Source organism: Ranitomeya variabilis, chromosome 5 (genome assembly GCF_051348905.1).
Source record: "Ranitomeya variabilis isolate aRanVar5 chromosome 5, aRanVar5.hap1, whole genome shotgun sequence".
In the NCBI taxonomy this organism is placed as follows: Eukaryota; Metazoa; Chordata; class Amphibia; order Anura; family Dendrobatidae; genus Ranitomeya; species Ranitomeya variabilis.
In genome coordinates, this window is record NC_135236.1 from 104,132,639 (window position 1) to 104,148,504 (window position 15,866).

A 15,866-nucleotide genomic window follows, 5' to 3' on the forward strand; every position below is an offset into this window, starting at 1 on the left:
TTATTACCGTATGTTGTTTTTCTTTCAATTATTAAAAAAAATATAGAAATACAGGAGCTGGGCTGGTTGCAATATGGTTGTGATAAATGGTTGACATTTTTTGTTAATGCAAATAGTCCAAGAATGTCCATGGGGTGGTCTTTTTTGGGTGATCCCTGCTTGCTAGAAGGGTTTTTTGTCAATGGGTAGTTCACAAAGAGTCCTTCAGATGGGGCTCCCACCAATCATCTGTAATTCAACATGGCAGTAAATAATCAATTTCCCTGCAGCGCCTGCACAGGGAAAAATAAAGCACTACACAGAGCATGTTCAAATATTTGAGTTGCCTGTGTAATGCAGCTCAGGACAGGTCATCCAGTGCAAGAGACACTATTTGTAACCTCTCCTCTATGGCAAAGAGATGAAATTTTGACCAGTCAACATCTCTCCCATTGCAATAACTAAAAATTCCCTAATAGAGTAATAGAGAATATATCTGGATGGATGAATGGTTAGATTGACAACGTGTGAGCCTTTCTCAAAAACCTTTATGATCTTCATCAGACTTTTCTAACAAGAGTTCCTTCAAATGGTTGAACAACATGTCCTTGATGGTAGAATGAGAGAACAACAAAAATATCATCCTGACATAGACAGGAAAACCGAACCAAAAAAACGATATTATGTGATACACTTTAAGTCCCTAGAGAAGGACTGCAGGTCTAGGTGGTAGGGCAGATCCAGAGACCACGTGGAGCCATCTCTCATGCATCTCAGGCTTCAAGTAGAGTGCGATGGTTGATTGGCAGTGCAAACTACTCAGTGCTGTCTGCCTGTGGTACCACTGTAAATAATATTCCATCAATGACTAATAGCCCCCTGGAAATCACATAGTTCACATCATTTCTATAGCACTGATACTGAAATCTTGGACACATGTCAGGGTTTGTTGCAAAAAGTGAAGAAGCGTCTAGAAATCTTTAGGAAGCATCCTATTTTGCATTAACATTTGGCACAAGTTGCTCCTTCTTTTTACTCAAATTTCTTTTTGATTTGCCTCCAAAAGGCCAGATGTGTGCATCCACCTAAACAGTCTTCTAAGGTGTCTAGAAAAGGGTAGTGGTTTCGGAGAATCTAAAAAGGCACCAGATTTAGTACTGGCCAGTGCCAGTTTTATGGCCTGAATTATTGGCCGGTACTAAACCAATTAAAACTTTGTGCAAGTCTCTAATTTCATGCCAAATTAACCAACTTTAACACGCAAGGAGCGCCATTGTGACATGTTGTTATGTTGTCTTCCTTTTGAACCGTGTTAGTAAATGTTGGCCAATGTCTTAATGTGAAAAAGTTGTAAATAATGTCACCGTTTGGGCAAAACTGTAAGCTATATTTCTTTTTAGTGTTACTTGTCCATCACTGGTCACAGAATGGCCGGAATGGGACACTGATGCTCTGACTCATACCTTTATGAAGTTATTGACATCTGAGGGATTTTTTTTATTTTTTTTTTTGGTACTAAAGAAAAAGTCTGATGTTGGTCAAATTACCCCATGTGATTTTTACTAATAAGCGTCATTGTTTGTAAAGTAACTGGTGCTAACAGGTTCTATGCACCTCTTACTATAGTCAAAAAAGTTTTGGGATAGATTGTCTGAATGCAAATATACTGTATTAGATGGTTTGTGCTCATATTAATAGAGTTTTGTTGTTTTTTATAGGTATTCTTTTAGCTGCTTGCCATGCATTGGAAAACACAACAGAAGCAATCACAGTTAGTGGTAAGTGACCTTCATATAATTTGGCTTGTACACTTATACTTTCTATGTTTTATATCAAGCCAACACAAGAGGCAGACTATGTGACTGCTATTTTGCCCCCAAAGAGAAGAGACCCAGCCTTGGTTGTTCAAGTCCCCGTGATACTAGGTAGAGACAAACTCTGCAAGACTTCATCATTCCGGGGGAACTGTATCTGTAGCAAAAAAACAGTCATGGACTGAAAATAGCCACTAGGTCCTTCAGTGTCTAGAGGCAAAGATGGGGCCCTTTTTACTATGTGTAACACTGATGGAGCCATGTGAACTAGGTCATAGGAGGCTTGTAATATCCATAATAAATGGATGTAAGGCTTGAGTCTATCCACATGATTTTGCAGATAACATACCAGTGAAATGGGGTATTCCCACCCAGAACAAATGTAGAACATTCATCTGTGGGACCTGCACCTATCTGTGGAAAATGAGATTCCGACGAGCCCTGAAGTGGCCTACAGACATGCCATAAATGTCCTAGGTGGGAAGCAACCTAGTCACAGGTTCAAGAAAAATCTATGAGAAGCCATTTCCATCTAGATCATAGTCCTCATATGTAACATGTCCTTTCATTTCTGTAATAATTGGAAACATATTATGTATCCTCACACCTCTATATAGTCATCTACCAGTCATCCGCTAAATTTAATCGGACAAGTGCTGGCCGTGGTTTTGACAGATAGCACTCATACCCATGTTATTCCATGGGGCCGTGTACATGTCTGATTTTTTCTCAGACCAAGTGATCGATAAGAATAATATCAGCATGTTCTCGGTCATTCATGTCTATGGGTTCGTGAATAAAGTCGGACTGTACTTGGATGACTGACATAATGGAGAAGATGGAGAAACTTTTTTTTCTCTCTACCACCAAGAAAATCAGATCACACTCTAATCAGAGTTCGATTAGCATAAATACCAAACATCCGATTTTCTCAGATTTAGAGAAGACGGTCATGTGACCACGGTCTTAGAAGTAGTCATCATGGACATTGTAGGACATACCCTGTATTTAGAATATTCAAGAATTCCCTGATCAGAGGCCTGGCTATAACTAGTGCAGTAACACGTATATTTTACCTGTCAATATGTAGACATTGGTATTTTATCTGATTTATCTAGAACATTGAGATCTCTATTCTGCTGTTCAAGAATGCACATCATGGGGCAAATACTGTAATACTAGATCTACAAATATTCAGTACGACAGTGTAGCATCGAGTCTACATACGGATACACAACATTTTCTGTGCATTTTTCAAAACTTCTCACAATTTTAACTTGCACATTTTGCCAATAAACACGTCTTACCTGAAAAAATAAATCACTTTTTTATGAGCGAGTATCAAAATATACTGTTCACGTTGAAAATCTGCAAACAGTATATGTCAAAAGTCAATATTATCCATTTGATGGCTTGGTGGCTATGGCCACCATGCCAGGACAAGAGCAAGAAGAGCCTGTTTCATTCCATATGGTAGGAAAATCACATAGAAATACCAAAAAGAGGGCAAACCTTTTAGTGGGTTGTCTGGGATTAGCAAAAAAAAATGTCAGTGGGGTAGAAAAGTGATAAAATAACTCCTAACCTGTAAAATCCTCCGGTGCTCCCCCATCAGCCTTTGATTATTGTGCCTTCACAGTGCATCCATTATCGAGGTTATACATATAATGTACATACATTGGTTCAAGTAGTTATGTAACTTCCTGGCTTTCTTCAATATTTATTCAGACTTATTTTTTGGAGGTTTGCAATTTCATTAGTGTAATTTTTACAACAGACGCATCATGCAATCAAACGTGTCTGTTGTCCAATTTGTACACTGTTTCTGAGACAAGCAGAAGTATGAATGCAGCTCTAGGCTATAATACTGTCTGTATTTTAGGTTGAGTACATATATAATACAAAACGCAATGTACGAAGATACTCAACCTTCTCTATAGATTGGATATACACAATGGTGACATGACAATTAAAGGGGTAGTCTCTGATTAACCATGGAGATCCTGTCTATGGAGGCATTCACATGTCTGTGATTTTTCCCGGACTGAGCAGTTCATGGCAGAAACAAGTCCATTTTTGATACAAGCGTTGGATCGAAATTGGAAATTGACTGTCACGTTGGAGAAGTTTTTTTTTATTCTCCATGTACGAGAAGAATGGATGACACTCCGACCACACTATTTTCAAAGTCTGATCAAAATAATCGCTTCATTTTTCTCGTTTGTTGGAAAAAATGACGTATGAATGAGACCCTAGGAAAGGAAGTTTGGCAGAAAAGCTTAAAGCTGGAGCGGATTTACACCTGTGAATTCACAGAGCAAATAATGACAGCTCACCTGAAAGGCAGCGCTCTCATGTGAGCGCGTTCGTCTGTGTGTTTAACCAGCCAGAGCTGCAGCCCTTTCCCAGGCTGCACATTATATGAGGAGTTCCCTTTCTTCTGTATTTGGACCTTTCTTCCGTGGAGCGCACATTGTAACCGCGCTGTTTGTTGCTGTTCCAGCCGTATAGAACAAGTCCGTCCTGTCTTCTAAACAAGGCAAAAACCTACGATATGAAACACAACGAGGCTACTTTAGCTTTGACGGATTTTTTAGATTTTAGTGTAATTTGCTATATGCATATTAACGCAGTGCCGCCACATGTTGCTCTTTTCGGCACAATTTTTATGCCGCTATCCTCCCATGTAAGCTGCTAGCTCCATAGTACTGCATCTAAAAAAACATGTCAATTAATCAAATGCAAATAAAGAAGCGCAGCAGCAGATGGTGTGCACTAAGGCATATGTGAGCATTGTATATATGAATTCTGAACATTACTGCTATACAGACTGTAATTATAGAATTGAGATACTTGGTATGGAAGTGTGCTAATTTGCGTGTACCCATCTTCTACGACAAGGCGTATCCTGTAAGTGGAAACCTACATTATCAAGCTTAAAGGATTTATCTGGAGCTATTTAATCTTTTCCTTATGGGCCTGAAAATTAACAGGAAGGTAGTTGTTAACTTCCTGACCATTGTGCCTGGCACCATTCTCTGCCAGGTCAGAATGGTCACGGACTGCCCCTTCATCAGCTTCCTGTGATGTCAAGTCGACAGAGCAGTGGCTTCTCTTCCTCTCTACTCTGTTGACAGGGCATGACTGCCAATGTCACGCTGACTGATAGACGACTCTCCACTACAGAACTGTGTGAAGCCAGCTGTCAATCAGCATGACATCGGTAGTCAAGCCCCATTGACAAAGCTGCCAGGAATCGGAAGAGCTGCTCTGTTGATGTGAAGCAGCAAAATCGCTGACAGGAGCAGTCTGTGATAGCTTTGAGCTGACACCAGGCAGAATAGGAAGGTAATGAGTAACCACCTACCTGTCAGTTCTCAGCCCCATGAGAAAAAAATAAAATAGTCCCAGATAACCCCTTTAAATTTACCTCTCCTTAGGTCAAACCCTACAAATCGGATGCATACAGACATACACCTGCACCCAGTAGAAGGCTATTGGTGCACATGCACACCACCACTCTGTGTGATTGCCATAAACAGCAAAGTGAAGCACTGGGCTTTTTCTGACTGTCCCATAAAGAATGTTTGGAGTGGAGGGATGCATTCTGATTCTTAAGATTGGTGGAGGTCCCAGCTATTAAACCCTCAACAATCCTCAAATTATTACCTATTATTTGGACTTTAAATGATTGGAATAACCCTTTATGGTGGACTATTAGTGTTATAGTCCCCAGAAAACTGAAAACATAATACTAATCTGTGCAAGCAGTTGTATGGGCATAGTTCTCCATAGCCCTCTATTGTTATATCCGAAGTATCTTGTACAGGGAGATATCTCATATAAAAGACTCCCAGCCGCAGTCTGGGATATTTAGTACAATGCAAGTGTGATTGCTGCTTGAGCCCCATTAGAGCAGCACTCCGACCAAAGTTTTTATCCTCTTAATATATTGCAATCATCATATTATATAGCACTGTGTACTTACAATTGCTCTTTTTGCCTTTCTACCCAGATAATTCTTCTCTTTCCTCAGCTCTATGTAGAAACAGGAAGTCTCTTGTCCCTGCATTTATCATTCTCCTCTTCAACTCCAGACCCAGCTGCTCCTGCTCCTTCTGCCAGGGGCTATTGCAGTGAGTTATGACTTATGCAGGGAAAAGAGACGTCCTGTTCCTACATAATTCAGAGAAAAGAGAAGAATGATCTGGGGAGAAAGGCAAAATGAGCAATTGTAAGTACATAGTGCTATATAATATGATGAGTGCAATATATTAAGAGGATGAAAACTTTGATGGGAGGAGGAGTGCTGTTTTAATTAATCTTTATATTTAACAAATTGAACCACTCCATCAAATGACATCATTATGTAAAGGGGCGACACCAACTACCCACATCATTGTGTCTGTGGTCGGATCATTTACACAGGGCAGTACCAGAAATATACATTTAGCATTTACTGCTATATTTTCTGAAGGAAGAACTATTCTGACTCCAGTATGTGGGCACCAGACAATTTCTAATGAATGAATCGGCTTTTTATTCTAATTATAGAGACCCCTGTAATTTGTCAGGTCGCCTTTCTCCTTCCTGCAATCATTCTTATCCCTGATAATCCTCCGGCTAAACTGATTGGTGAATGAAGTGCAGTTAGTTGTTTCAAAGGAAATTATGTCTGAGGATTTCACAGTGACTGGGGTGGGTCGTTGCTTTATAGAAGATGGGAATTTCCAATTCTCTTTACGAAACTGTTGCTGTATGTTCTAGATGAGTGATTCTGAATGTAATGTCCAGATTCGCTCTAATATCCAGTACCGTCCTGCCACAATAACTCGACAATTATCCAAAACTTGCTGGTCAGATTCTTGCAGACTGGTCATCATTGCAGTGTACATGACTATGCTCTGCGACATCTCTATCATCAGATCTTGTCATATCCTGTTAAATCGATAATTTCTGCCCAATGTTATCATATTCAGTACATAAAACCAGCCAAAACCTTCTGACTATGGCAGGATCATCTGAAGATCTAATGTGTAAAGGGGCCACATCCCCTAATAGTAGATGTTAGGGGAAAGGAGATTCAGACATGTTGGACTTTAAAAAAGACAATCTTCTGTTCCCATGGGAGACAAGCCGCTACTAGATGTGTCTTCTTATCTTATATTCCCCTCACAGCTGAGAATTCATATTTATGGGTCAGAATTAAGACCATCAGGAGAAATAAACTTGCTGCCTTACGCACCTTTGTAGAATACTGTGGTTCAGGGTGGTTTCACCCAATAGCGACATAAGCAGAGGATAACCCTAAAATACAACCATGGATTTTGCCTCTTAACTGGTAAAATTATGAAACCTATAACGAAAGACTACACATACCCTAAATAATTTAAAGACTTATAGCATTATTATGAACAAATACAAACATTTAAAACAAGTGTGTGCCGATGGTTTTTACGAATATCAACTAAGAGTGAGTAGTAATGTGTACATTAATCCTGTAAATCCAAAAATATGTATAAAAAATGGCTCCAAAATGCAGCAATTGATGTAGTGTTACCGGAAAAATAAATAAATAATAATAGATAAGACGAAGGATGAATTCCATAAAAATGGCGAATGTTCCCGATCTATAGATTCTATTCTACAAGAGTACAATGTCACCACTAGGGGAAAAAAAGTGTTTAGTGGATAAAATAGTAATTCATAGAAAATTCATGGAGTTAATAATGAAAAATAAATAACAGTTTATACAGATATGCAATGAAGTGCAATAACAAGTATGCAAAAAGTGACTGAAAAGTGCAAAAGGAATGCTACATATAATATTCTGTATACTAGGGCATAAATGACTAATTCTCCTTCATAAGTATGTAACCAGTGAGTCAGTCCTGATGTGTCCACATAAGAGACCACACAGGGACAAAAGATATGAAACACTAAACATGGTAAAACTGGATCAAATAAACCACATCATCTCAGATGTTTGCCCCTGACTCGCGTTTTGCCATCGCTTCATCAGTAAGCAGATGGTATAATTGTTAAGTGCCTGTAAAACTAGTAATAGCGATGAGCGAATATACTCGTTGCTCGGCTTTTCCCGAGCACGCTCGGGTGATCTCCGAATATTTATCACTGCTTGGAGATTTAGTTTTTGTTGATTTAGCTGAATGATTTACAGCTGCTAGCCAGCCTGAGTACATGTGGGGGTTGCCTGGTTTGTAGGGAATCCCCACATGTAATCAAGCTGTCTAGTAGTCGCAAATCATCCAGCTGCGGCAAGGAAAACTTAATCTCCAAACACTAACAAATACTCGGAGACCACCCGAGCGTGCTCAGGAAAACCCGAGCAACGAGTATATTCGCTCATCACTAACTAGTAGCTTTGCAACCTATCTCTTATCAAAAATTCTCTAGAATGGAGGAATTTTTAATTTAATAGTTTTCAGCTCATTGCCAAGGCTACTGTCCACTGCTACTGTCTATCAAAGATGGCTAGTCTCCTAGCACTTACATGCTCTTTGCTTTAGAGCGTTAGAATCTCAGTGCTCTTCCGATGCTGAAGGGACAAAGCCGCCTCTACTTGTAGATGTGGAGAGTGTACAGTTCACATCAGTGGCTCAGCCATGCCGCTTGTCCAAAATGTTGATAATTCAGGAGCGAACCTCCCTCCTGGCAAGCAGGAGAGCTGGAGGCAGTAGAGCAGTGTGCTCCCGAAGAAAAATCTTGAGATATCTCCTTTTATTCTTCTGCATACAGTTGGATACATGCAGAAGTTCAGTAAGGTCTCATACACTTCTATGTTTGTAATAATAGTAATAATTGAGATAATGACTTATCAAAGCATCAGTTGTTTGTGAGCTTTTGGGTCTTCCAGTATGAACTGTTGTGAATTTGGATTCTGGGCTCCCCCGGTGGCCGCTTGTGGAATTGGACTTGTCATCCTCTTTCCTGTTTCACCTGGTTCCATCAGTAGTGGGTGTCGCTATTTAGGCTCATTTCTCTGGTGGTTTCTTGCCGGTCAACAATGTTATCTGATGCCTCTCAGTGCTTGTTCCTGCTTCTAGACAACTACTAGATAAGTTGGACTTTTGTCCATGTTTTGTTTTGCCTATTTGTTCCAGTTCACAGCTGAAGTTTTGTTACTGTGTCTGGAAAGCTCTCGTTGATCAGGGATTGCTACTCTGGCGTTATGAGTTAATGCCAGAGTTTAAGGTAATCTCTGGATGGTGTTTTGTTAGTGTTTTTCTGCTGACCATGAAAGTATACTATCTGTCTTCTGCTATCTAGTAAGCGGACCTCAAATTTGCTAAGACTATTTTCCTGCTGCGTTTGTTGTTTCATCTGAACTCACCGTCATTATATGTGGGGGGCTACTGTCTTCTTTGGAATATTTCTCTAGAGGTGAGCCAGGTCTTATATTTCCCTCTGCTAGCTATTTAGGTCTTAGGCCAGAGCTGGGCATCTAGCGATAAATAGGAAATGCTACCTGGCTATTTCTAGTTGCGCGGCAGGCTTAGTTCATGGTCAGTATAGTTCCATCTTCCGAGAGCTTGTCCCTCTATAGGCTTGCTATGATCTCTGCCTGCAGAGATCATGACAGTTTGACCGGCCAATAAAGTGTTAAAGACCCAGGTTGAGAAAGGAGAGTTATAAGAAGTCTGCTGGAATTTTTTTTTTTTTTTTTTTTTCCTCCAGTCTGCCTTGCTGCAGTCTTTTTTCTCTCTCTCCTCCTAATCTCTGTATGCTCTGTGTGCACCTGACAATAATGGATCTCCAGAGTGTAACTGCGGGTTTGAATAATCTCATCACGAAAGTACAAAATTTACAAGATTTTGTGGTACATGCTCCGGTATCTGAGCCGAGAATTCCTTTGCCGGAGTTCTTCACAGGGAATAGAGCTAGCTTCCAGAATTTCCGAAATAATTGTAAGCTTTATTTGTCCCTGAAGTCTCGTTCAGCTGGAGACCCTGCTCAGCAGGTTAGGATTGTGATTTCCTTGCTCAGGGATGACCCTCAAGATTGGGCCTTCTCATTGCCAGCAGGGGATCCTGCGTTACGCGATGTGGATGCGTTTTTTCTGGCCTTGGGCTTGCTTTATGAGGAACCTCATTTGGAACTTCAGGCAGAAAAAACTTTGATGGCACTATCTCAGGGGCAAGACGAAGCTGAAGTTTTCTGCCAAAAATTCCGTAAATGGTCTGTGCTTACTCAGTGGAATGAGTGCGCCTTGGCGGCAACTTTCAGAGAAGGTCTCTCTGATGCCGTTAAGGATGTTATGGTGGGGTTCCCTTTGCCTGCAGGTCTGAATGAGTCCATGACAATGGCTATTCAGATTGATAGGCGTCTGCGGGAGCGCAAACCGGTGCACCATCTGGCGGTGTCTATGGAAAAGACGCCAGAAAGTATGCAGTGTGATAGAATTCTGTCCAGGAGCGAGCGACAGAATTTTAGACGGAAGAATGGATTGTGTTTCTATTGTGGGGATTCTACTCATGTTATATCAGCATGCTCTAGGCGTACAAAGAAGCTTGATAAGTCTGTTTCCATTGGCACCATTCAGTCTAAGTTTATTTTGTCTGTAACCCTGATTTGCTCTTTGTCATCCATTGCCACGGACGCCTATGTTGACTCTGGCGCCGCTCTGAGTCTTATGGATTGGTCCTTTGCCAATCGTTGTGGTTTTGATTTAGAGCCTTTGGAGACTCTTATTCCTCTGAAGGGGATTGACTCCACCCCATTGGCTAATAATAAACCACAATACTGGACACAAGTAACCATGCGTATCAATCCGGATCACCAGGAGATTATTCGTTTCCTGGTGCTGTATAATTTACATGACGATTTGGTACTGGGATTGCCATGGTTGCAGTCTCACAACCCAGTCTTGGACTGGAGAGCAATGTCTGTGTTGAGCTGGGGATGTAAGGGTATTCATGGGGACGTACCTTTGGTTTCCATTTCGTCGTCCATTCCCTCTGAAGTCCCTGAGTTCCTCTCTGATTATCAAGACGTCTTTGACGAACCCAAGCTTGGGTCGTTACCTCCGCACCGTGAGTGCGATTGTGCCATAGATTTGATACCGGGTTGTAAATATCCAAAGGGTCGTTTGTTTAATTTGTCTGTGCCGGAACATGCTGCTATGCGGGAATATATAAAGGAGTCTTTGGAAAAGGGACATATTCGTCCATCTTCTTCTCCCTTGGGAGCTGGGTTTTTCTTTGTCTCAAAGAAAGACTGCTCTTTGAGACCATGTATTGATTATCGGCTTCTGAATAAGATCACTGTTAAGTATCAATACCCATTGCCATTGCTTACTGATTTGTTTGCTCGTATAGAGGGTGCTAAGTGGTTCTCTAAAATTGATCTTCGTGGGGCGTATAATTTGGTGCGGATCAGGCAGGGGGATGAGTGGAAGACCGCATTTAATACGCCCGAGGGCCACTTTGAGTATTTGGTCATGCCTTTTGGTCTTTCTAATGCCCCTTCAGTTTTCCAGTCTTTTATGCATGATATTTTCCGCGATTTTCTGGATAAATTTATGATAATATATCTGGATGATATTCTGATTTTTTCTGATGACTGGGACTCTCATGTCCAGCAGGTCAGGAGAGTTTTTCAGGTTCTGCGGTCTAATTCTTTATGTGTGAAGGGGTCTAAGTGCGTTTTTGGGGTCCAGAAAATTTCCTTTTTGGGGTATATTTTTTCTCCCTCTTCCATTGAGATGGATCCCGTCAAGGTGCAAGCTATTTGTGACTGGACTCAGCCCTCCTCTCTTAAGGGTCTTCAGAGATTTTTGGGCTTTGCCAACTTTTACCGCCGATTTATTGCTGGTTTTTCGGATGTCGTTAAACCACTGACTGATTTGACCAGACAAGGCGCTGATGTTGCTAATTGGTCCCCTCATGCTGTAGAGGCCTTTCAGGAGCTTAAGCGCCGTTTTGCCTCTGCCCCTGTGTTGCGTCAGCCTGATGTGAATCTGCCTTTTCAGGTTGAGGTTGACGCTTCGGAGATCGGAGCTGGGGCAGTGTTGTCGCAGAAAGGTTCCGACTGCTCCGTCATTAGGCCTTGTGCCTTCTTTTCTCGCTTTAATTTTGTGGTGTCATACCTACCGGGTTCTAAGAATGTTAAGGCAGATGCCCTTTCTAGGAGTTTTGACCCGGACTCTCCTGGTAATTCTGAACCCACAGGTATCCTTAGGGAGGGAGTAATTTTGTCGGCCGTTTCTCCTGATCTGCGGCGGTCCTTGCAAGAGTTTCAGGCGGATAGACCGGATCGTTGTCCGCCTGATAGACTGTTTGTTCCGGATGATTGGACCAGCAGAGTCATCTCTGAGGTACATTCTTCTGCATTGGCAGGTCATCCCGGAATTTTTGGTACCAGGGATTTGGTGGCAAGATCCTTCTGGTGGCCTTCCCTGTCACGAGATGTGCGAGTCTTTGTGCAGTCATGTGATGTTTGTGCTCGGGCCAAGTCTTGTAGTTCTCGGGCTAGCGGACTGCTGTTGCCCTTGCCTATTCCTAAGAGGCCTTGGACACACATCTCGATGGATTTTATTTCAGATCTGCCTGTTTCCCAGAAGATGTCTGTCATCTGGGTGGTCTGTGACCGTTTCTCTAAAATGGTCCATTTGGTTCCTCTGCCCAAGTTGCCTTCTTCTTCTGAGTTGGTTCCTCTGTTTTTTCAGAATGTTGTCCGATTGCACGGTATTCCTGAGAATATTGTTTCTGACAGAGGTACCCAATTTGTGTCTAGATTTTGGCGGGCATTCTGTGCTAGGATGGGCATAGATTTGTCTTTTTCGTCTGCTTTTCACCCTCAGACTAATGGCCAGACCGAGCGGACTAATCAGACCCTTGAGACATATCTGAGGTGTTTTGTCTCTGCTGACCAGGATGATTGGGTTGCTTTTTTACCATTGGCAGAGTTCGCCCTCAATAATCGGGCCAGTTCTTCCACCTTGGTGTCCCCGTTTTTCTGTAATTCGGGGTTTCACCCTCGATTTTCCTCCGGTCAGGTGGAGTCCTCGGATTGTCCTGGAGTGGATGCGGTGGTGGAGAGATTGCATCACATCTGGGGGCAGGTTATGGACAATTTGAAGTTGTCCCAGGAGAAGACTCAGCGTTTTGCCAACCGTCATCGTCGTGTTGGTTCTCGGCTTTGTGTTGGAGATTTAGTGTGGTTGTCTTCTCGTTTTGTCCCTATGAGGGTCTCTTCTCCTAAGTTTAAACCTCGGTTCATCGGCCCTTATAGAATATTGGAGATTCTTAATCCTGTTTCTTTCCGTTTGGACCTCCCTGCGTCCTTTTCCATTCATAACGTTTTTCATCGGTCGTTATTGCGCAGGTATGAGGTACCTGTTGTACCTTCAGTTGAGCCTCCTGCTCCGGTGTTGGTTGAGGGTGAGTTGGAGTACGTTGTGGAGAAAATTTTGGACTCTCGTGTTTCCAGACGGAAACTCCAGTATCTGGTCAACTGGAAGGGTTACGGCCAGGAGGATAATTCTTGGGTCAATGCATCTGATGTTCATGCTTCTGATCTTGTTCGTGCCTTCCATAGGGCTCATCCTGGTCGCCCTGGTGGATCTGGTGAGGGTTCGGTGCCCCCTCCTTGAGGGGGGGGTACTGTTGTGAATTTGGATTCTGGGCTCCCCCGGTGGCCGCTTGTGGAATTGGACTTGTCATCCTCTTTCCTGTTTCACCTGGTTCCATCAGTAGTGGGTGTCGCTATTTAGGCTCATTTCTCTGGTGGTTTCTTGCCGGTCAACAATGTTATCTGATGCCTCTCAGTGCTTGTTCCTGCTTCTAGACAACTACTAGATAAGTTGGACTTTTGTCCATGTTTTGTTTTGCCTATTTGTTCCAGTTCACAGCTGAAGTTTTGTTACTGTGTCTGGAAAGCTCTCGTTGATCAGGGATTGCTACTCTGGCGTTATGAGTTAATGCCAGAGTTTAAGGTAATCTCTGGATGGTGTTTTGTTAGTGTTTTTCTGCTGACCATGAAAGTATACTATCTGTCTTCTGCTATCTAGTAAGCGGACCTCAAATTTGCTAAGACTATTTTCCTGCTGCGTTTGTTGTTTCATCTGAACTCACCGTCATTATATGTGGGGGGCTACTGTCTTCTTTGGAATATTTCTCTAGAGGTGAGCCAGGTCTTATATTTCCCTCTGCTAGCTATTTAGGTCTTAGGCCAGAGCTGGGCATCTAGCGATAAATAGGAAATGCTACCTGGCTATTTCTAGTTGCGCGGCAGGCTTAGTTCATGGTCAGTATAGTTCCATCTTCCGAGAGCTTGTCCCTCTATAGGCTTGCTATGATCTCTGCCTGCAGAGATCATGACAATGAACGTTCAGTTGCCTTTTGGTGTAAAATTATCAACTGCTCTTCTATTACATGGCCAATGTACTAGTTGTCACATTTTTAGATGGAGTGACAATAATTACTAGTAACCTTCTCACAAATGCTAATGTATTTTCATCATTCAGTAGTTATCGAATAGAAAGACTCCATGTTTGTATTTCAGTTCAGAGGATTACAAATTATCCTGAGTATGTCCGTACACACATCATATCCTGGCATCATAATAACATTGTTTTTTTTTAACTACTATTATATTTTATGAGTTAATATGAAGTCACCTTCATTTTTTTAACTCCCTTTCTAAGAAAACCTGACACCTCAGAGGTTTAGTTTTTTTTTTCAAAGACATGATTAATGACCCTAAGCCTATTTGATGTGGTCACAAGTGGAAAATTGGGACGCAAATGTCTTGGATCAAAGCAAACAATCTGTCCCATCCAGGATCAAAGTGAATAAATGGCTCAGAAATTATAAGTATTCTGTTGAATTGTACAAAAAAGTCCAGTTCAAAGAATTTCTCATTCAATTATTAGTATATAGATTGACTGAATCTATAATATGGTAGGAAGGAAGTACAATCAATCCATATAAAGAATGTGGATAGACTCTGCCAGCGATTACTTCAATGGCAATTATATAGTTTTAATATCCGTTGGGTAGACCGGAGCAAGAAGGATATCTTCATACCTTAAACACACACAACCCATTAATTAATACTGAGAGGGCTGTGTAAACCCCTCCGTAGACATTATACTAATGTCGGCTGAATCTGCCAATATTGATGGGTTCGGGTCAACTGTCTAATGTGTATGGGGGTCCCGAACAATTTATTGTCAGGAAAGATATGGTATGTCCGATGTCAGACTGCCGATACGCCACCGGGAGACATATCTAGGAATGGGTCTGTTATAGAGAACACCAGAGCTCACGGTTGAATGAGAACCTGTATGCGAGAGCCAGCCGAGATGACTGCCAGCTGAGGAATCGGCCAAACAATCTTTCAGCTCACAAACACCTCTTGTTTTTGGCGGGCTTTACTATTAGATGCACTTTTGACAGGTTTGCTACTTACGCTTCACATTCTCTTTTTTAAGTAATAACTTTAATGAGTAGAAAGATTGGTCCAAAGTGCAGGGACTACTAACATTTCAATGAATTAGTGGCACAGAAAAGTGGGTAGCTACCCTGATTAGTTAAATCTTGGCAATCATAATCAATGCAATACCCGAAATCTCCATGGTATCATAATTGGTACCCCATTTGCCACCAATGCCTTTTAGGCTGTCAGATTCCTGGTAATGTGCTTTTTAAAAAATATTTTCAAGACACCCGTTGAAATGAGTGGGAAACCAAATATTAAGATATCTTGTCAAGTCTTCCAGATCGAGATCCATTCTTTAGAGGGAATTCCAGAGATAAGGGTCCTTCTCTACGCCCTAAAAGGATTGTCCTTCCTCCTTGTATTTAGTTACTATAAGAGTTTCTTGTTTTATCAGAGTGTTTTTTTATTATTATTACGGAAGGAGAGTTGGAAAATACTGGGGCTGCTTTTTGACACTTGGGCCTCATTCACAAACTAGAGAATGCTGCAGTTTGACCACCTGTACACTTCTGATGCATATGAACGGCAATGATAGTGAGCTTGAATTTTCACACTTCATTTCTTGCCTTGTACAGATTGGCATGATGGCTTCCAAATCATAACAGTGTG

At 41.7% G+C, this 15,866-nt stretch overlaps 1 protein-coding gene across 1 annotated transcript in view; it reads left to right on the plus strand.

Moving 5' to 3' along the window:
- Positions 1-15,866, plus strand: part of TGFA (transforming growth factor alpha) — an 83,362-nt gene that overhangs the window by 33,359 nt on the left and 34,137 nt on the right. The window contains exon 2 of the mRNA XM_077263079.1: positions 1,698-1,757. Within this exon, the coding sequence (XP_077119194.1) occupies positions 1,698-1,757 (60 nt within the window). The remainder of the gene's footprint in view (positions 1-1,697; positions 1,758-15,866) is intronic.